The sequence below is a fragment of the Phacochoerus africanus genome, chromosome 16 (genome assembly GCF_016906955.1).
Source record: "Phacochoerus africanus isolate WHEZ1 chromosome 16, ROS_Pafr_v1, whole genome shotgun sequence".
In the NCBI taxonomy this organism is placed as follows: Eukaryota; Metazoa; Chordata; class Mammalia; order Artiodactyla; family Suidae; genus Phacochoerus; species Phacochoerus africanus.
Genome location: NC_062559.1, coordinates 46,196,250 through 46,217,388, shown reverse-complemented (window position 1 = coordinate 46,217,388; position 21,139 = coordinate 46,196,250). Strand labels below are relative to the sequence as shown.

At 51.2% G+C, this 21,139-nt stretch overlaps 1 protein-coding gene across 2 annotated transcripts in view; it reads left to right on the top strand.

The window, feature by feature from the left end:
- The first annotated feature begins 15,475 nt into the window (after positions 1–15,475).
- The window catches only part of NFE2L3 (NFE2 like bZIP transcription factor 3), a 33,184-nt gene continuing 27,520 nt past the window's right edge, over positions 15,476–21,139 (top strand). For both annotated transcript variants that reach the window (XM_047763445.1, XM_047763446.1), the window contains exon 1: positions 15,476–16,339. In XM_047763445.1, the coding sequence (XP_047619401.1) occupies positions 15,764–16,339 (576 nt within the window). In that variant the 5' untranslated portion in view covers positions 15,476–15,763. The remainder of the gene's footprint in view (positions 16,340–21,139) is intronic.

The window sequence follows — 21,139 nt, the reverse complement described above, 5'->3', positions numbered from 1 at the left end:
ACTTCTGGGTATAAACCCAAAGAAATGAAAGCAGGGACTTGAGCAAATATTTTTACAGTCATGTTCATAGCAGCATTATTCACTAGAGCTGAAGGCAGAAGCAATCCAGAATCCGTCCGTAGACAGATGAATAAACAAAATGTGGTGTGGGCACACTATTCAGCTTTAAAAAATAGTAAAATTCCAATCCATGCTAACAACATGGATTAACTTTGAAAACACTATTCTAAGTAAAACAAGCCAGTAACAAGAAGACAAATACTGTAAAATTCCACTTACATGAGGTACCTAGAATAGTCAAATTCACAGAAACAGAAGTTAGACTAGGGAGTTCCCTTTGTGGCTCAGTGGTTAACAAACCCAACTGGTATCCATGAGGACGTGGGTTCGATCCCTGGCCTCCCTCAGTGGGTTAAGGATCCAGTGTTGCCTGAGCTGTGGTGTAGGTCGCAGATGTGGCTCAGATCCCGCGTTGCTGTGACTGTGGTGTAGGCTGGAGGCTACAACTCTGAGTCGACCCCTAGCCTGGGAACCTCCACATGCCACAGGTGTGGCCCTAAAAAGACAAAAGACCAAAAAAAAAAAAAAATGTAGACCAGAGGTCCCCAGAGGCTGAGGGAAAAGGGGCTTGGGGAGTTAGTGTTTGATGGATACAGGATTTCAGTTCGGGAGGATGAGAATGTTCTGGAGGTGGGTGGCGACGACGGTTCACAACCATGTGAATGTACTTAATGCCACAAAACTTATGCTTAAAAACAGTTAGAATGGTAAATTTCACATTATGTGTGTTTTACCACAATATTAAAAAAGAGTGTGTGATGTATCTACTCTTCTTCCTGTCAACGGACAGTTGAGATATTTCCAGCGTTTCTTATTCATTTGTTTGCTTTTGTTACAATTGTAGACAGTACTACTATGAAAGTCCTTTTTTTTTTTTTTTACATCTCTGCTGTGTATGTACAAGAAAGTCCATAGAGAATATACCTAAAAATTGGATTGCCGGGTCACTTTACTGTGCCAAGTTGTTTTTCATAGTGGTTATTCTATTTTACATCATGCAAATAATAATTTTCAAAAGATGTCCAGAAAATGCTAAATTACAGCCAACGGGAGATGGGTGACTCTCTCAACTTACCCAACCATCTGGAAGTACACTGTCCGGAAAAGGGGCTCCGACCAGACCATACCTGCCGTGTTTCCTTCCTTTGCTGGGCGTCCCTCTTAAGACCGCTGGCTAATTGATGCCCGCTAGCGGTGGACCTCCAGGATGGTAAGAGGTCTGGAATCTCTAAAAGGGAGGACAGGCTGAATGAGATGGGATGCTGGTCTGGAAAATGCTCATGGGCTCTTTGGAGAGTCTAGTTTAGAAGCACAACTGCTGCTCTTTGCTTGGCCGAAGCACTGTTCCCTTCTCCCTGGGACGTTCATTCTTGCTGATTAAGTGAGCCACCTCAGAAGGATCCAGATCCACAGAATTAGCCTGGAAAAGGCAAGTGAGAAGACCTAACTTCCCCTATTAGAAAACTTGCCTTATAGAAGTGGATTCAGGAGTTGCTGGCGTGGCACAGTGGTTAACGAATCCGACGAGGAACCATAAGGTTGCGGGTTTGATGCAACCTTAGTGGGTTAGGGATCTGGCGTTGCCGTGAGCTGTGGTGTGGGTTGCAGATGCGGCTCGGATCCCACACGGCTGTGGCTCTGGCGTAGGCAGGAGGCTACAGCTCCGACTCAACCCCTAGCCTGGGAACCTCCATATGCCGCGGGAGCGGCCCAAGAAATGGCAAAAAGACAAAAAAAAAAAGTGGATTCATTCTGGGACATTCAGAGCACAGGCCCAGGGGTTAAAGGTCACAGGAAATGGAATAAGCTTAGATGTGGGCAAGGACCCTCATGGTAGGTTGCCTGTGAGGTCCTGAGCAGGTTCAGCCATCTAGACTGTCAACGATTCCAGGACTGGAGGCTGGGGAAGCTGGAAAAGAGGACATCTAAGGTCTTCTCCCACTCCGTGACAATTCACAGGCACGCCACCCCCAGGAACAGCGCTCAGTCTTAGAACCACTCAGTCAACGTTTATTTTGAGTTGGGTTTTCTAATTATTCTGGAACCCATGCTGATCTTACCATGAGCCGTGGTAGCACTTGTAACATAAGCTGTGGTCCAAAACTGCTGCCAAGGCCTAGGTCTTACTATTTATAAAGCAAGCCATGCATTCCACTAATAAAAATTTGCTTTAAACAGATGCGTGCATGTTCCAGAAAGGTCATAGTTGGCTACCTCTTCTATAAATGAGGCTACAATCTTTTCAAGATTTTTCTCCCACGTGCATTTTAAACACTTCCATATTCTGCAAACAAAAGTTCTTCAATTCTGGAAGCCCATAAGATACTGAACTTAAAGATTTATATAAAGGGCTGTAGCCAGAGCTCTTTTGATTCTGTCCAAGGCACAGTCACAAAGAGGAGACCGCAAATAAGTCAGCTAATTACATGGCACTTTAAAACCACTGGATGGAGACTAAAGACCTCTGAAAGGTTTGGATCAACACTACTCCAACTTGAAAACTGGGAGAAATTCGAGGCATGATGTCTTTTCCATCTGGCAATTTCTTTTTTAAGCAGTATTCAAATCAGTGGAAATTGAATATAGTCATGCGAGCTGCTCATATTTTTTTAACAGCCATCATGAAACCAGAAACCCATTGCTACACTTTAAAAATCTACAGTGGGCAAATTTTTAAATGTCAGGTCCATGCCAGTTTTTTAATTTTTAATTTTTTTTGCTTTTTAGGGTGACATGTGGAGCATATGGAAGTTCCCAGTCTAGGGGTCAAATCGGAGCTGCCGCTGCCGGCCTACACCACAGCCATAGCAACACCAGATCCGAGCCACCTCCGGAACCTATACCGCAGCTTGCGGCAACGCCAGAGCCTTACCCCACTGAGCCGGGCCAGGGATCCAACTCGCATCCTCATGGTTACTAGTCGGGTAACCTGCTGAGACAGGATGGGAGCTCCCTGTGCCAGTTTATTTTCAAGCCAGGCATCAGCCTGTCTTCCCGGCGAGCAGGAGGGTGGCTTCCCCTCCACAGGGAAGGCAGAGTCGACTAGGCTCTCTGTGTCCCTTCCCTGGCATCATCTGGGTGGTGTCACTGAGAAATTTTCTACTTCTGCTGCCACCACTGGCATCCCGACAAATCTTGGTTCAACACTTCAAGCGTGCGCTGAGTCAGAACAGGTGCAGGAATTAAGTCAGGGCTTTGTACCAGGTGTGAGTGTTGCAGCTCGTGAGCAGGTTGGCTCAGGTGTGCTTCCTCTTTCCTTTGGCCATCGGTCTCCCCAGCTCCGGATCAGCTGGCTGCCCGGCATGACCCAAAGGGGCTGCTTCCTCACTCTCACTTGCTGAATTACTGACAGCACGTTTGAAGTGGTCCTTTCAATCTCTGAAGCAACTTCTTCCTGCTGTGGGATCTCTTCTCCCCTCAGCACATACAGACCACTGGGGGCACAAGCTAGATGCACCCGAGCCCGTGTGTCTAGGAAAGGGGACATGAGTTTGGCCTTAGTGGCGTCTCACTACCTTTCTCCTCGTCCCGAGTGGGAAGCCCAGGAAGGAAGCACAGGCCACCTTTGGAGACGCGGTAGGGAAAACAGAAGCTGGCTCAGACAAAGAACTTAGCAGGGAAGTTTTTGTCTGTTTGGTTGGGGGTTTTTGGGTTTTAGCATCTCTTGCTTTCCAAGTGGGCAGTACCAAATACCGACTTCCTTGTTAAGGTGAAGGGTGACGATGAAGTAGGGGTGGCCTTTCAAAGGATACAGGGACCTCGGCTGCTGCGGGATCCTCAGAACAGTGTATCAGAAACCAGCCAGGCTCCCCAGATGCCAGAGAGGTTTACCCCGGACACACCAAACTGCTGTGTGACCGTCACAACAGAAAGGTCCGAACCAAAGTCAGGGGCCCACCGACCTGGTCCACAAGTGGCACTGAGAGAAGACGGAGGGACGCAAGCGGAGGTGAGGGGCGGGAAGACCTAGAGGCCCTGTCTCCAGGATGCTTTCAGACCCCAGCCCGGGGCGGAGGACAGGCCTAGGGCGAAGGGCACAGGCGAGAAAAAGAAGCAGGAAGACACTGGCTGATAGCAAGGCAGTCACACCCACATTCTTAAAAAATAATTTTTAAACATAAACCAAATATATATTTTTGGAGTCCAAAGTGGAAAGGACTGGATTCTTCCAAAACAAAAATGGAAGTGGGTAGGATGAGGAGGCAAAAGGGCTGTGAAAAGCAGAGGCTTGATCTCCTTTTAGTTAATTATGCACTGGGATGAAACACAGCCCAACTCACCATGGGGGTGGGGGAGGGAGCTGGAGACTCCGCTGGGTTGGCTGGTGAGGGGCTGGTTCTGAAGGTCCAGCTGCTTCCCTGGGAAGCTGGGCCAGGGAACACACATACACAGTTTCCGGTGCCGGTACCAATGGGCCAGGTCGCCAGGGACATGGAAGCTTCTGGACACTGTGACCTGTGTACAGTTGCTTAGCAGTTTCCTGGCACTCCCCCACCCCACCTTCACCAGGCTGTTATCAAGAGAAGGGAAGGCTGTGTTTAATGATCCTAGGGACATTTTCCCCTTTTCTCTTGCAGAAAATAAAAAGGAAAAACAAGCTGAGTCATTGGGGAAAAAAATTAGAAGCTGATACTAAGTTTAGTTGAAACTCTGTGAGTGTCCTAAAGAGAACAGGATGAGCCACATGGGAACCACTGGAGAGGGAGGCCTGGAGAGGAGCTCAGGTGGCCCAAGAAGAGGGATGGGAGTGCGGCCGTGACCCCCTTTTCCTAGGGAGACGGGCACAATTTCTGGGCCTACTGGCATGGAAAGGGGCGCTGCGACCCTCCCTGTTCCAAGACGGCAGGGTATCTGGTAGCGTCAAGATCCAGCTGTCAGAGTTACCCTTACGGCTCAGCAGAAACAAATCTGATTAGTATCCATGAGGACACAGGTTCAATCCCTGCCCTCGCTCAGTGGGTTAAGGATCTGGAGTCGCTGAGAGCTGTGGTGTAGGTCGCAGACGCTTGAATTTGGTGTTGATGTGGCACTGGCCAGCAGCTACAGCTCCGATTTGACCCCTAGCCTGGGAACCTCCATATGCTGCAGGTTCAGCCCTAAAAGGACCAAAACAAAGAACCCGATCAGTATTTGTGAGGATGCAGGTTCGATCCTTGGTCTCATTCACTCAGTGTGTTAAGGACCCAGGTTGCCACAAGATGCAGTATAGGTGGCAGATGTGGCTCAGATCTGGTGTGGCTGTGGTATAGGCCAGCAGCTGCAGCGCCAATTCAACCTCTAGCCTGGGAACTTCCATATGTTGCGGGTGTGGCCCTAAGAAAGAACAAAAACAAAAAACCCTTATATCTTTGAGGGCGAAAATATGTGTTTCCATGGCGACCAAGACTCTCCTGGATTAACCGGATGTAGTTAACTTGGGCCAAGATGCACAGCAGGGTGGGAAGATCTGGCCTCCTTCCAGCCTACAGCAGGGACAGCTCGAGGAAGGGGCCTAAGCCCTCTTGAGGCTGGGATGGCTGCTCTTTTCCTGAGAAGAGCGAGATTAGGTGACGGTCCCTCTGTGGGGTGGCAGCATCTGCTGGAAATAAGCTTAGAAGAAATGATGTCGCTAGCTGGAGGGTTCTGGGGTCGGAAGGACATCGTGGACTCAGACTCTACAGATGGGTGGACGTTCCCAGATGAATGCGTTCTCAGGGGAGATGCAGCTGCACACAGATGGGTTGAAATCCTGAGTGGCAGACGTCCCATTGAGCAGTCCTCTGGAGAAGGAGGGCCAGGCCCTGAGCGCCTTTGAATGTAATTCGAAGAATTTCACTCCTACCCAAGATGACCTCTGGAATTACTCTTCAGGTTGCTGTTCAAAGGGATCTGGGTTTTCTCCAAAGGAAGCCAGGTAGCTAAGACTTTCCTTCGGAACCCAAGTCACCATCCTTCAAAAGCTGGGCTGTGTCTTATGCCTCCCCCCTGAAAACTGCAACCGAGCTGAGTTTCCATATGTCACAGAGGAAAGTAAGGAGCTTATTTGCTCAGGGAACAGCTTGGTTGAAATAATGGGACTCTGAGAAGGAAACTGTCTCATCTTACCAGCTGCTCACTTCCTAAAAAGCTGTACAAGGAAATAGCCTGTTCGTGATCTGCTTGTTTAAATCAGCGAGGTGACCCTGCTGATTATAAGATTCCTATGGGAAATATTTTGGTAAACAATCCTTAATTTATAGTTCCAAAAGTGAACCACATTCCTATACTTCCCGTTTTCACATAACAACAACGTCTCTCATCAGCCAATGTCAGCCCTGAAAGCCACCTTGCTGAATGTCAGGGTCAGTTATGCCACAAAACCATCTCTTGGCTGTGAAATGATTTTCCTGCAGGCTCCCAAAGCCTAGGACAGATGGTATGCCATTGAGGGTACTCCCAGCTCTTATTTTAGCAAATATGGACACTTTTGTAGGAAACAGATTCAGATCCTGTTCCTTCCTAACTCATCTTGGCAATCCTGAAGGTTTGAAGAGATGCAGTTCCACTGAACTGGGAACGTGCACTTGCCACTGAATTTAAAAAGGTCCACATCAGGGAGAGTAATGTTCATGGTTAATTGTCACATGCGAAAGTCACAGAGTAGTAAATGACACACTGTAATCACAGGGCACTTTCAAACAGAAATAAGATAGAATGGGGAAGAGGAGACAACTGCAGGAAAATGCACTTCAAAATAAAGTCAACTTACCCTATGAAACTTTTTTTTTTTTTTGTCTTTTTAGGGCTGTGAAGGTGCCCAGGCTAGGGGTCGACTGGGAGCTTTCGGTCTACACCACAGAACTGGAGCTATAGACCGGCAGCCACAGCCATAGCAACACCAGATCCAACCCTCATCTGCAACCTACACCACACCTCGTGGCAACGCCTGATCCTTAACCCACTGAGCGAGGCTAGGGATTGAACCCACATCCTCATGGATACTGGTCAGGTTGTCACCCCTGAGCCACAACAGGAACTTGGAATTTACCTTTTTAAGAGGTGGGTGAAGGCAGGCAGGGGTTGGTGGGCGCTCAGAAATGGATCTAGATGCCCAGGAAGCCCTGCCTTCTGTTCTTGTGGTTTGATGATCAGGAAGCTGCTGCTGGGTTAAGATCAGATAGAGATTCCAGAATGCAGGAAGACAGAACTAGGAATGAGGGAAACCAGCAAGGGCAAAGAAACAGGCAGGAATGGGTTAACGATGTGAATTAGTAAAGAGAACGTTATAGCTGCTATCAAAAATACAAATATGCTTGAGGGAGATGATTAAGCAAATGAGAGAATTCATGTGCTACACTAAACCTCGGATAATTTAAAAAGCTATCAACCTTATTAAATAATGATCAGGGTCATTGGCCTCAAGACAAGCTTCTTAGAGCAAAGGAGCCATAAATCCATCCTCTGCAGGCTGCACTTGTATTAATTCTCAGTGATGGGTGCCTGGTTTTCTACTGAGGATGATCAGTGACTTTCCGTACAACCCAACTTACGTGCTGCTTCCCAGTCATCAAATCATGTGAAGATGGAGAGTGAAGGTCACACGAGTGTTAGACTTTCAAAATGTCATCGTGCGGGGCATGTCCTAACCCAAAAGGTAAGGAAGATGCATCACAAAGATGCACAGTTGTCTGAGAGAGAGGCCTTTCAGATTCTTCTTCCAGCTGGAGATGATTAAAAGTAGAGTTTACTGGGAGTTCCCTGGTGATCTAGTGGTTAGGATTCGGCGTTTTCAGTGCTGGGGCCTGGGTTCAATCCCTGGTCTAGGAACTAAGATCCCATATCAAGCTGCTGCACATTATGGCAAAGGAAGGAAGAGAGAAAGAAAGAGAGGGAAGGAGGGAGGAAGGAAGGAAAAAAGAGGGAGGGAGGAAGAGAGGAGAGTCTATTATCTTTCGCCTTTTTTTTCCCCCTTTCTAGGGCCGCACCCTTGGCATATGGAGGTTCCCAGGCTAGGGGTCGAATCAGAGCTGTAGCCGCCAGCCTCCACCACAGCCACACCAGATCCAAGCCACGTCTGTGACCTACACCACAGCTCACGGCAACACCAGATCCTTAACCCACTGAGCGAGGCCAGGGATCGAATTCACATCCTCATGGATGCTAGTCAGATTTCATTTCCACTGAGCCACAACAGGAACTCCTGCTTTCTTTTCTAAAGCTGTGTGGTGGCACTTTTAGGACAGAAAGCCTCACAGTTAAGTGAGAACACGAGTTGGGTAGTAATCTACCATAACTTCTCATTTGGTCGCCAAGACTTTCAAAGACACGCAGGGTGAGAAGGGAACTTAGAAACCCAACCAGGTCAAGTGTGATTGCGCAGGTGGGAGACCCAAGGTCCAGAGATGTGGGTGCCCTTCCCACAATGACTCACTTAGGCCAAGCTAGGATTAGCCCCAGGAATTCCAAGCTCTCTCCAGCATTGACCATGCTCACCGGGGAGCGTTTCTTAAACGCTGCTCCACCTTGGACAAGCCATTCTAGGTTTGCCTCTGGGTGTTCATTCAGTGTCAGTGGTTAAAGTACTATTTTTAGACAAAATGTTCTAGATGCCCAGTAGTGCTGAATAAATGTTTCTGAGTGAATAGAATGCAACATAAGACCAAGGGACAGTGGCTCACAAGATGTGCCAAAGAGAGATAGCCACTCTCTCCCCGGGGCCCTGAGAAGACCATTCAGCCTACCAGCCTCCTTTGCACGTGATGGGGCCACGTGGCCACGTTCTGGCCAAAAGCATGTGAGCGGGAGTCACAGAGGCCACTTCCAGGCTTGACCCATAAAATCCCGTGGTGCTTGATCTTCACTCTCCTTCTCCATGTGCCCGCTGAATGGAAAGGACACTGGGGACCCTGAGGAGAACAGAGCCACAATAAGAAATGACCTCAGTGACCCCCAAGAGCCAACTCCCTGATCCCAAACCCCTTTCTGGACCATGAAAGAAGAAAGTGGACTCTTACTGGGTTAAGCCACTGAGAGCCGGGGGTTGTTTGTTAGAGGGGTTAGCCACCCTGACTAGGGTTGTGTGGATGGTTAAACAGGACAGGCCCAGAATCGTTCAGGGGTCCAGCACCCTGGATGTGACAGCAGGAAGGTGGGCAAAGGCAATTTGCTCCCAAACGTCTCTACTGCAAACATGTCGTAAACATCTCCTTCCCTGCCGACTGGCCTCACTCCAACGCCCCCTAGACCTCTCTTCCTCCTTCCCTTTCTGTCCCTGTAATCCGCTTATGGACACACAGCAAACTCTGGAAACTCGACCTGAATGTAAGAATTCCAGTTCACACTAAAGAGACTAGGTTGGGGGCACAGTGAAGCTACTTAGCTTGTGAGTCTCCTGGGACTGGCCTTAAACATCCTTCTCACATGAAGAGCAGACCAGTGGCCTGCACGTCACCCCCTACACATCTGCCTTCCCTAACAAGACTGTCAGCTCCTGTCTTGCACGTCTTTGTATCCCAGTGAATGTCACCAAATGGGTGCCGCCTCTGTGGCTGGTGGTAATTGAGGCTGACATGGATCAGGAGGAGTCAAAACTGTGCAGGAATCACTGAAGAGCCAAACCACAGGGTGCTCTCAGTACAGGGCTATTTATTTTTGTGGGAAAGATCAAGAAGGAGGAGCAGCGTATGGTGGAACAAAACCAGTCCTTCATTGCCCCCGAAACTGTGCAGCAAGGATAAGATGTGAGCAGATTTTACACTTCGAAAAGCCGTGGGAAGAACACAGTGATTGAGGGAGGGCATTCCTTGCCGTGGGAGGAGGGTGAGTAATGAATAAACAAGCAGAACAGCGCAGAGGAGGGGTGGACTGCCGTGGAAAGTGGCGAGATCGTGCGTTTGAATCCTGATGCCACCATTTCCCAAGGGAGCATCCAAGGACACAGGGTATCACGACCCTGAACCTCACGTCCTTATCTAGACAACACAAACTGGAGGTCGGAGTTCCTGCTGCTGTGCAGCGGGTCAAGGATGCGGCCTTGCCACAGCTGCAGCTCAGATTCGACCCCTGACCTGGGAACTTCCATGTGCCCCGGGAGCGGCCAAAACCAAACCAAACAAAGCAACCGGAGGGAATTCCTACTTCACAGAACTGCCGTGAGGACGAAATGAGGTGGTGCGCGGAGCGGTCCCAGCCCAGAGTGGGGTTCAGTACGTCCCAGCTTCTCTAATGAGGCTACGTGAGCGCACACTCACAGTGGTCTCTTCATCCCAGTGTCCAAAGCAGCTTTCAGAGGAGCATAGACAGGAGTTCCCATCGTGGCGCAGTGGTTAACGAATCCGACTAGGAACCATGAGGTGGCGGGTTCGGTCCCTGCCCTTGCTCAGTGGGTTAACGATCCAGCGTTGCCGTGAGCTGTGGTGTAGGTTGCAGACGCGGCTCGGATCCCGAGTTGCTGTGGCTCTGGTGTAGGCTGGCAGCTACAGCTCCGATTGGACCCCTAGCCTGGGAACCTCCATATGCCGCGGGAGCGGCCCAAGAAATAGCAACAACAACAACAGACAAAAAAAAAAAAAAAAGAAGAGCATAGACAAACAAGAGAACAAGGATAAACTCTTCCTCCTTGTGAAGTATCAGTTGACTCATCATCACCAAGACTTGTAAGTACCAGATAGCAGATTAGGCCACTCATAAACATTTTGCAGAAGCGTTTGGCAAAATGTCCCAACAGTTGCAGAGTCATTTAAATGCTGGTGACTATGCCTGTTTTGAAACTAGCTATGCTTACTTCTTCCTCCTGGATAATATGACTTACATCTTAATTTAGGTTTTGGATTTTTTAAGAGGCTATATCCATCTTAGAATTTGTGTGTGTGTGTGTGCGTGGCCCTGGCATTTCTACCACAAATTTAAGTTTCCTATGGCCCATTTAGCCGAACTTTTCTAGAAGAAGGATGCCATGGTTCTGACCTGTTTTCTTTCTTGCTAACATTGCCATGGCAGAAAATATTTGTGCTCAACTTACACCAGCAGACAGTGGCTATATTTTAGTGATATCTTTCATGCCAAGTTATACTCTTATAAGGTTAAGCCATATTATTACATGTAAGGCCCAGAATGTGCTACTATATTACTCCACAGTTATAAATTATTCATGGGCTCTATCACTAACCATACTGCACAACTACAGTTGCATTTTTATTTGTTCCTTCTAGTGTGCTGCCCACTTCTGACACAGGGTGTGTTGTTAACTAGGCTGTATAACATTTATTGTCTTAGAGTCGTTTCTGGGTCAAGAATCCAGGTGCAACTTAGACACATGCTCTGGTGTGGGGGTTTTTCACAGGGCTGCGATGAAGGCACGGGCTAGGGCTCAAGCCGTCATCTCAAACATCAACCAGGGAAAGATCTGCTCTCAGCTCACCCAAGTGGCTGTGGCAGGCCTCAGGTTCTCACTGGCGGTTGGCTGAAGACACTGGTGCCTTGCCACGTGAGCTTCTCTACAGGGCTGCTCACAACAGGGCAGCCTCTCCAGGAGGGAGAGAGCCAGCGATGGAGGGAGAAGGGAAGTGCTACGGTCCGAATGCTTATGTTCCCCCCCCCCCAATTTCATGTGTTGACACCTGACCCCCAGGGTGACAGTATTAGGAAATGAGGCCTTTGGAAGATGACTAGGTGTTGAGAGCAGAGCCCTCACGAATGGGATAAGTGCTCTTAACAAAGCCACTGAGCGAGAGTTCCTATCGTGGCTCAGAGGTAGCGAATCTGACTAGTATCCATGAGGATGCGGGTTCGACTCTGGCCTCATTCAGTGGGTTAAGGATCCGGCATTGCCATGAGCTGTGTGAGGCGAAGACGCAGCTCCGATCTGGTGTGGCTGTGGTGGAGGCTGGCAGCTGTAGCTCTGATTCGACCCCTAGCCTGGGAATTTCCATATACCTCGGGTGCAGCCCTAAAAAGACAAAAAAAAAAAAAAAGAAGAAGGAAAGCCATTGAGAAAGCTCCCTTGCCCCTTTCACTGTGTGAGGACACACTAAGAAGTCAGCAGTCTGCAACCCAGAAGAGGGCTCTCACCAGAACCCAACCGTGCTGGCACCCTGACCCTGGACTTCCAGCCTCCAGAACTGTGAGCAATAAATGTCTGCTGTTCATATGCTCCCTGGTTCTGTGGTATTCTGTTACAGCAGCCGGAACAGACTCAGATAATAAGCAGGACAGAAGACACTCAGTCTCTTTGTAACCTAATCTTGGAAATGACATCCCATAACTCTGGCCACGTTCTGTTTGTCAGAAGCGAGTCACTAGGTTCAGTCCACACTCAGGACAGGGGAGGACTAGAAGTCATCTTAGAACCTGTCTACCTGACAAGAGTGCACTGAAGGCAGTGCTTCTCAAACTAATCTTGGCGAAGGGCCTGCCCCACCCCACCCCCAATCTCTTATGGGTCAGTACTTTTACACGACAAATAAAAACTCATTTCCAGAAAAATTAAGTAACAAAAATATACAAATGCAAACCCACTGGTCATGGGTTGGTTGTTGCAACAATGTCAAATTAGTATAAAAATGTCTAAGTACCCTCCATTCTGTCACCTCATCTGGGCCAGAAACAAATAGTTTGTAGACTGATCCCAGTTTGGGACCATCCTTTGAGTAGCACTGATTTGAAAATTTTAATAAACACAGATTGCTTTTCAAGGCTTTTGCAAGACAATGGTTTGCACTTTTCACTTCGTTATTCCTGGATGGAGGCCTTCTAGAAAAAATAAACAACCTCCACCCCTGTTTCATTCTGACCCCACTCCACTCTGTGCATTCCTAAAAATGGGAACTTTTGGGAGGGATGGCAGGGATTTTTTGGCTGCATCCTTGGCATGTGGAAGTTCCTGGGCCAGGGATCAAAGCTGCACCACAGCAGTGACCTAAGCCAGTGCAGTGGCAAAGCTGGATCCTTAACTGCTGGGCCCCAGGAGAACTCCAGGACCTTTTGCTATGGTGAAAGGCAAAGGTGTGTAGGATTATGAGTCTCCTGTTTAATATTTGACCTCAAGGTCCTTTCTGTGCCCTCCTTCTCACCAGTCTGTAAGCCGTACATTTGAAAGTAAGTATTCTGACAGATACCTTGATTATTAGTTCACATCCTAAAAGGTGAGGGGTCAGCCCCTTTCCCAACCATGTTAGAGAGGAAGTCTGCAGGTGCTTCCTGCTCCTAGGCTATTCAGATCCCTCAGAACACATCTCAAGTGTAAACTCCTTAATTCAACTGAATACAAAGCATGTTTAGAGGAGTACTCACTGTGGCCCAGTGGGCTAAGGATATGGTGTTGTCTCTCTGGTGGCTGGGGTTCGATCTCTGGCCCCAGGAACTTCCATGTGCTGTGGGTGAAGCCAAAAAAAAAAAGTTTTGAACACAACTGTGTGCAAGATTCTGGAAGATATTACCTTGAATAAAGTACCGTTTCTGTTCTCACCTGGTTATAGCACTTCCTTTCTAGTCATTTACAAAATATCCAGAACCTTTAGGCATTTGAGAACATTCTTTCCCTCCCTAGTGAAACCATGAACTTACTGAGCAAAAGGACTCCATCTCACACCCTTCGCAGCAGGTCCTCAATAAAAACTGCGGCACATGTCTGAATTCCACAGACATTAACTGAGCCCAGAACCTGAATCTGAGTCCAGGATCTCAGAGCTGTGAACAAGGCTACTGTCCCAAATCTCACTAAGCTGGTGAGCATCTCTCTTCCAGCCTCTTCACCACCGGTAAGCCACCCTCCAAGGCTTAAAGCAGAAGTAGGTGTTTTTTTTTTTTGGTTTTTTTTTTGTCTTTTTGCCATTTCTTGGGCCGCTCCTGCGGCATATGGAGGTTCCCGGGCTAGGGGTCGAATCGGAGCTGTAGCCACTGGCCTACGCCAGAGCCACAGCAACACAGCAACGCAGGATCCGAGCCGCGTCCGCGATCTACACCACAGCTCATGGCAACGCCAGAACCCCGACCCACTGAGCAAGGGCAGGGACCGAACCCGCAACCTCATGGTTCCTAGTCGGATTCGTCAGCCACTGCGCCACCATGGGAACTCCAGAAGTAGGTTTTTTAAGAGGTCTGCTTCTGCTCGCCTGGCTCTCACTGGGCAAACTGATATCTCATGTGAAGGTATTACACTAGGCCCAAGAGAGAGGAGAGAGCCAGGTGGAGGAAGGGGCCTTTGAAGACAAGTCTTGTTCAACTTCGGAAACTGCCAAACCTCAGTTGGGCATGCCCTTCCTTCCCCTTCCCCCCACCCCAAAGAAGGTGTGAGAGAGTTAATAAAACCTAGACTGGCTAGGCCCAGTGCTGGGTACCACGCCGGCAGGGTTTTTTTGCCCTTGGGAATTTATGATGGGCAAATCGGATCAGTCTCAACTACATTGCAAAGTGAAATGCGCCAGGTGCCGCAAGGTTGCCATATGGAGAAATCACTGTGGGAGAACGAATGGCCGATGAGAATTACCAACGGTGAAAATTCAGAGGATGTATCTTTGGGTTAAGACTTGGGGGATGGGTACTACAAATAATGGGTAACACTCAGCGCTTCCTGCCTCCCAAGTGCTGTGATTGGTGGTATATTTACACCTCATTTGAAACTCACAACAGGTCTGCCGAGGAGGTGCTCTTCAATTAGTCCCATTTCACAGTGAGGGAAGTGCGGCAGAGGGTGACCCATGTGCCCAATGTCCAGGCTATTAAGTAGTGGAGGGGGGATTTGAACTCACAGAGTAAATCTAGACTGAGTGCTCTTAACCCCTAATGAGCAAAGGAGACCTGAAGGGAAGGCCTAGCCTCATGCAGGGCAAGACCAGGACAAAGGGAGGAATCTCTGAGGTTGGAGCACAGGGCCTGGAGATGGAGGGAGGCAGGAGGGAAAAAGGAGCAGTGCTCTTTGATCTTTATGGAAGCCGTGCAACCTAAATGTCAAACTCAGGGCTTTGCATATATTTCCTCTGACCTCACGTCCCTCTTGGACAGGTACTGTTATCCCCATTTTACAGTTAAGAGAACTAGGAAACAGAATTAACTTATTCAAGGTCACACGATAGCAGACAGTGGCACTGGGATCTAAACCCACCGTGAACCCACGGTGCCAGCCCCGTGTTCTCACGTGGTTGGAAGCCCTGTGCATGCCTCCCAGTGCGATTTTTCTTCCAGTCTACACTTCCTGGCCCTCCCCGCCCACCCGCCTTTACTCCTGACTCTCTACTCCTAGCCCGCGCACTCAGCCACGACCGCCCAGCTCAAGGCCACGGGTACGGGGACCCCTTCGCGCCCAGAACTACTTCTGCTCCCAGAAAGCTTTGCGTCCCCCCCAATAAAGAGCCTTTGAACCGGGAAGCCCCGCCCCGCGCGGCCCCTCCCACGGGCGCCGGCCCAGGGCGGCCGTGGGCGTGTCCCCGGCGGCGGCGCCCGCGGCTGGGGGCGGGGCCTGGCTGCCGCGCGGGGCTGCCGGGCGGCCGGGCTGGCGGGCTCTTGGCGCAGGTGGCTCCTCCTCCGCCTCTCTCGAGCCGCAGGCACCGATCCGGCTGCGGTGGGAGCGCCTTTGTGCCTGGCTCTGGGGTCCCGCGACGGCCGCTGCGCGCCCAGGTCCATTGTTTCGCTGGTCCGCCTCTTCCCGGCAGGTGCCGGCGGCGCGCGGGGGCCGCACGTGCCAGAGCGGCGGTCGGAACGCAGAGACCCGCGGGCGCCGGCAGGGGCGTCCTCGGGCACGCGGCGGGGGATGAAGTACTTGAAGCCCTGGTGGTCGGACGGCGGCGGCCTCCTGCATCTCACCATCCTGCTGAACTTGGCGGGGCTCCGCGTGGATCTGGACCTGGACCTCTACCTGCTGCTCCCGCCGCGCACCCTGCTCGGAGATGAACTGCTGCTCCCCGGCGGCTCAACGAGCCCCGCCCACGCGCTCAGCCCCTTCCCGGCCTTGGGAGGATGGGGGCGAGCCGAGCCCCTGCACCCCAAGGGGCTGGAGCGGGACCCCGCGGCGCCGCCGGAGGGCCAGCTGCTTCGGGAGATCCGTGCGCTGGGGGTGCCTTTCATCCCCCGCACCCGAGTGGATGCGTGGCTGGTGCACAGCGTGGCGGCTGGGGACGGGGACGGAGCCCACGCGCTTCTCGGCGCCGCCGCAGCCTCGTCGGCCGGAGGAGTGGGCGCCAGCGTGGATGGTGTTAGCCAGGCTGCGCCCGGTGGCGGCGGGGACCCCCGAGCGGCTCCGAGTAGCCCTTTGGCCGCCGGGGAGGAGGAGAAGACACCCGCGGAACCGACGGCTCAAGTGTCGGACGCCGGCGGCCACGCGAGCGAGGTAACAGGAGAGTGGGACGCGAGCGGGGTGCTGGGCGAGCTGGCTACGAGCCCCGGAGGGTGGCGAAGGACCTGGGTGCGGGGGGAGCACACCCGCGCTCTTCCACCCTCCGCCCCCAGGGGCTTGTAGTTGCGCGGAAGACTCTTTGCCTCTCATTTTTGTGAATCCCAGCGAAGGCTAGTCGTGGCTCCTAAGCTTTTGGGAACGGAGTGGGGGAAATCATCCGTTGGGATGTAGAGGACACCTTTCCAGTGCTTGCGGGCTGTCGAGGGGAGTCTGCGGGTGGGGAGGGGCGACGGGATGCTGGAAATTTTCTTGCCCTCTGTCGTGCTGAGACGTCTTTTTCTGGTACCAAAGGAGGCCTTGGCCTACGGGAGGATGCAGGATTCTCTTAAGAACCTCATGTGGTGGCCCCGTCCCGAGTTTAACCCTTTAGGGTTCGGTTTTGATGCTTCCCTGGATTAAAGGGCCGTGGTCAGTGTCCACTCCGAGGCCAGCCGGCACACGGTCCTGCCCTTATCTAACCATCCCCGACTCCTAGCCATCCCCTCTCCCTCCGTACTTTATTAGTGTAAAGAAAACAGGTACCCTGACAGTCACCTGGTGACTGACAAGTTCCCTTTGGTTTGTTTGTACGTTCAAACCCTTCAGCTTAACTTCCTTTTGAAACAAAGTTCACCAAGATGCGTTCGCTGAAGTATCTGGTCCTCCCAATGGCAGATCGGAGTCGAAAGACCCCTGAGAACAATTTCCACAAAGTCATCTTAACTGAAGTTCCTTGGAAGGGACCTTTCTGAGGCTCTGCTGGCCCAAACCTTGGTGTTAGCACTTGGTATCGATCAACAGGAGTTCTTGGACGTTGTTTTTGTGGCGTGCACTCTTATGCAAAATGGAAATCTGGGCCAGACAGGTTTTGTTTGCTGCTCTTCCGAATTGCCCTGTTTGTGTGGGCACTTGCCAGACGAGCTTCTCCACTCTCTCCGGGAGGGGCCATGGTGCCGTGGTGCTGGGTGATTCAGTGTTATGCAGATCTGATCCCTCCCTCTTCCTGGGGCCGGAACTAATGGGGTGGGGGTTGGTGAGAGCCTTGGGTGGGCTCCTGTCTGTTCAGACCACCCGGAGGGAAGGTCCTTTTCAGCTCAGCCCTCCAGTCTCCACCCTGAGGGCTTGTCTCTCCTGAATCCAGCCCCTGCAGGCGTGGTGCGTGCTGCACTGCTAGCTTTCCTGAGTCTGTGACAGGGGGTCGAAACCCTGTGCTGGATGCTGTCCTAGATGGCACCCTGCCCCGCTCACAGCCGAATGCCAGCCAGCCTGCAGCGTCTGCAGGGACCTGGAGGGAGGTGAGACTGTTTGCTCTTTTGGGACGTCCCTGCCCGTCCCAGCCTCCCGTGGCTGATACTTATTTAGATTGGCAAGCCTGTCCTGGGGGCAGCTCTGGGGTCGTAGGCCCAGCCAGATCTTGGATGCCCTGAGCCCACATTTCCTAGGGGAGAGAGTGAGGTTCGCACCAGGCCTCTCTGCTGGCGTGGCCTTCCCCAGCGGGCATGTGTGGACCTGCTGGACCATGCTAGCTGCTGGGCTGACCTGGTTTTGTTCATTCTGGCGATGATCAGCTGTTGAGCACCTGACCCCAGCCAATTCACCTTTATTGGTAACACCTTTTCCTCGCACCTTGTGCGGCACACAGGTCAGGCATCCTTATAGCCAGTTTAAGGAGGGTAGAGGCCCAGAGAGATTAGGGGGCCTGGCTAAACCAGTTGCAGTTAGTGGCAGATGTGGGACTAGACCCTGAGCTTCCTGACTGACTCCCCGGCCGGCGCATTAAGCACCTACACTGTCCGGGACAAGCGTGCAGCTGCAACGGAGCAGTGCCCCTGTTCCTGACCCCAGCACCACTGCTCTCCAATGCTCGATTGACTTTTAAAAGCAGATTGTACCATGCATAATGCCAAGGTTACAGCTTGAAGCCATAACTGGAGAAAATGGGCTGAAAAGCCTTCACTGATTTTTGCAACCAGCAAACCTGAGTTTGGGGGCATCACGTCGTACTGTGCCCTCGTGTAGGTTACTTTTTTCCAAGCCTCAGAGCCTCATCTGTCAAGTAGGAGAGTAATGCTCACCTCAGGGGCGTTGTCGCAGTTAAATGGGGCAAGCACGTGTGAAGTGCCAGCCCAGTGTCTCGGATGCCCCTGTCCTCTTCTTCTGCCTCCATCCTCAACCCACCCTCCTTAACTGTCCCCACTCACTCTCTTCCCTTTTGTCTTGTTTGTCTGTGTGTCTGGCTTGGCTGTCTCTTAAGGGGGTGGGTGTGCTGGAGCCTAACTGCCTGGTTGTGGATCCCAGCTCTACCACGGAGTCCCCCTGTGACTTTGGGCCTTTTCTTAACCTACCTGCTTCATTCTCACCTGCACCATAGGAAGGATAAAGGTGCCCACCGCAGGGGGTCATCGTGAGAATTAAATAGTTCCTTCCACAGCACAGGCTTAGAACTGTCCCTGTCTCATCGGCAGTGCTTCCCGAATGCTGGCCCTTGTTAACTTCAAAGACAGCGAGTGCCGGGCCCTGCAGAAGCATCATGGGTTTGTTTGGTTTGTTTTAAGATAGGTGATTCTGCTGGCTCACACTGGTGGTGTAGGAGGTTTGATAGTATAACTCTTCATAATTTTTGTACATGTGCAGTTTGGAGTCGGGGGTTTTCCACGTATCAGAAGAAGTGCTGCTTCGCTTTCACTTCTTCGTGGGGCTGATCCTGAGCTGGAAACAGTGTGTGGAATTCCCCCGAGCAGCCAGGCCTCCCTTCACAGCCACGGCCATTCACTCCCAGCCCCAGACGCGCAGGTTAATAAGCAAAGACGTGAACAGCTGGATTAAACAAAGAAATGAACGGTTTTTGCAGAATTAAATGTGTGAGCACATTTGAAGACGGGGACACCGCTTACAGCCAGCTTCCAGATTTCAGAGAAGCCTGTTGCCACTTTAAAGCGGGGGAGCTTGTGGTCATGTCAATGTGGTTTCGTGCCCGGGGTCTCGGACCCTCTGCTGGGTTAGGGGTGCAGCAGGACCTCTGATTTACTGCCCATGGGTCATGGGGAAAATTCGATACAGTCGATTGTTTCTAAGAGTAAAGGGAAGAGGAAGGACTTGAATTTTTTCTTTCTTTCTTTCTTTTTTTTTTTTTTTTGCTTTCTAGGGCTGCACCTGTGGCATGTGGAGGTTCCCAGGCTAGGGGTCGAATCGGAGCTGTAGCCACTAGCTACGCCAGAGACACAGCAACGTGGGATCCGAGCCACATCTGTGACCTACACCACAGCTCACGGCAACGCCGGATCCTTCACCCACCAAGCGAGCCTAGGGATCGAACCTGCATCCTCATGGATACTAGTCAGCTTCATTTCCGCTGCGACACATCGGGAACTCCCAGAAAGAACTTGATTATTAAAGTAAAGTTGGTTTTTGTTTCAAAATCAAATATAGTCCCTGATGCCTGGGGACTCTAGATGAAATTTCACACACTTGCCTGCCTGTTTTCAGCCACGATGCAGAAATAGTTTTACACAGAATTACATACGCTGCAGTAGGCACCTCCTCTTACTTACTGTGGGACGGGTGAAGGTGCACCTAGGGTCCTTTTATGGGCAAGGATGGCATAGGTTGCTGTATTCGCTGTATTCTGTCTTAGGGCTGCCACGGACGGACGGAATGGCTTCAACACCGGAGATTTATGGCCTCACAGCGCTGGAGGCAAAAAGTTGAGCTCAGGTCTCAGCAGGGTTCCTCCTGAGGGCTGGGAGGGAGAAGCTGTTCCAGGCCCAGCTTCTAGCTTCTGGTGGCTGCTGGCAGTCTCTGGCAAGCCGAACTTTGTACTGCATCACCCCAGTCTCTCCCTTCTTCATGTGGCAATGACCCTGTACACCTGTCTGTATCCACATCTCCCTCTTTTTAAGGACACCAGCCAGATGGGGTTAGGGGGCTCACTGTACTCAACTAATTACATCTGCGGTGACCTGATTTCCCAATAAGGTCACCTTTTTGGGGTACTGACGATTATGACTTAAGCATGTGGATTTCAAGGGATTCAGTTCAATCTTACAGTCACCATTTTCCCCTTTTCTGGCAACGCTTGGGATGTTCAGCTTGTTTACCAAGTAGGTGCCAGTTGTTGAAAGCTAAGTCAGCTATTCCTGGAAGCAGCTGGCCTGCGTGTAGGAGCGTTTGCAGCAGGACTTGGTGTAAGTTCCTGAGCAAATCTGGTTTCTTTTGCTGGCTCGATGGCGCCACAACCCCGAGGGGCCTCATTCAAAACTTCACCTGTGAGTGGTGTGTTACAGAGAGAGAATCTTGGCGGTGTGTGGGCCTCCTCTTCGCTCCCCTGCTTCTCAGCTCAGCTCAGGGATCAGCGTGCAGGGCCCCGGCTGGCACCGGCCAGCGGGCTCAGCGGGCTGGTCTTGTGGTCAGTACGCTGGCCCTGGACTCACACCAGCTGGGGTAGCCTCAGGTCTTGGCACACTGCTGACTGATTATATGATCTGGAGCACGGTTCTTAAATCCCCTTGGCTCTCTTATCTGTGAAATGGGATGGGAAGGGTACCTCGGGGAGCTGTTGGAGATTAAAAGAGATCACGCAGGTTGGGGGGGGCACTTGGTAAGCGCTGGGTAACAGCACCTGCTGGGAGTTGGGCTGGGGCTCCGCAGTGCCCCTTCCCAACAGACTCTTCCTACCAGGTGCCCATTTCCAAACCCGCCTTGGTTCTCTCCATGTTCCTCTGGGGAGCCTCCCCCAGCTCCTCATTACCTACCAAT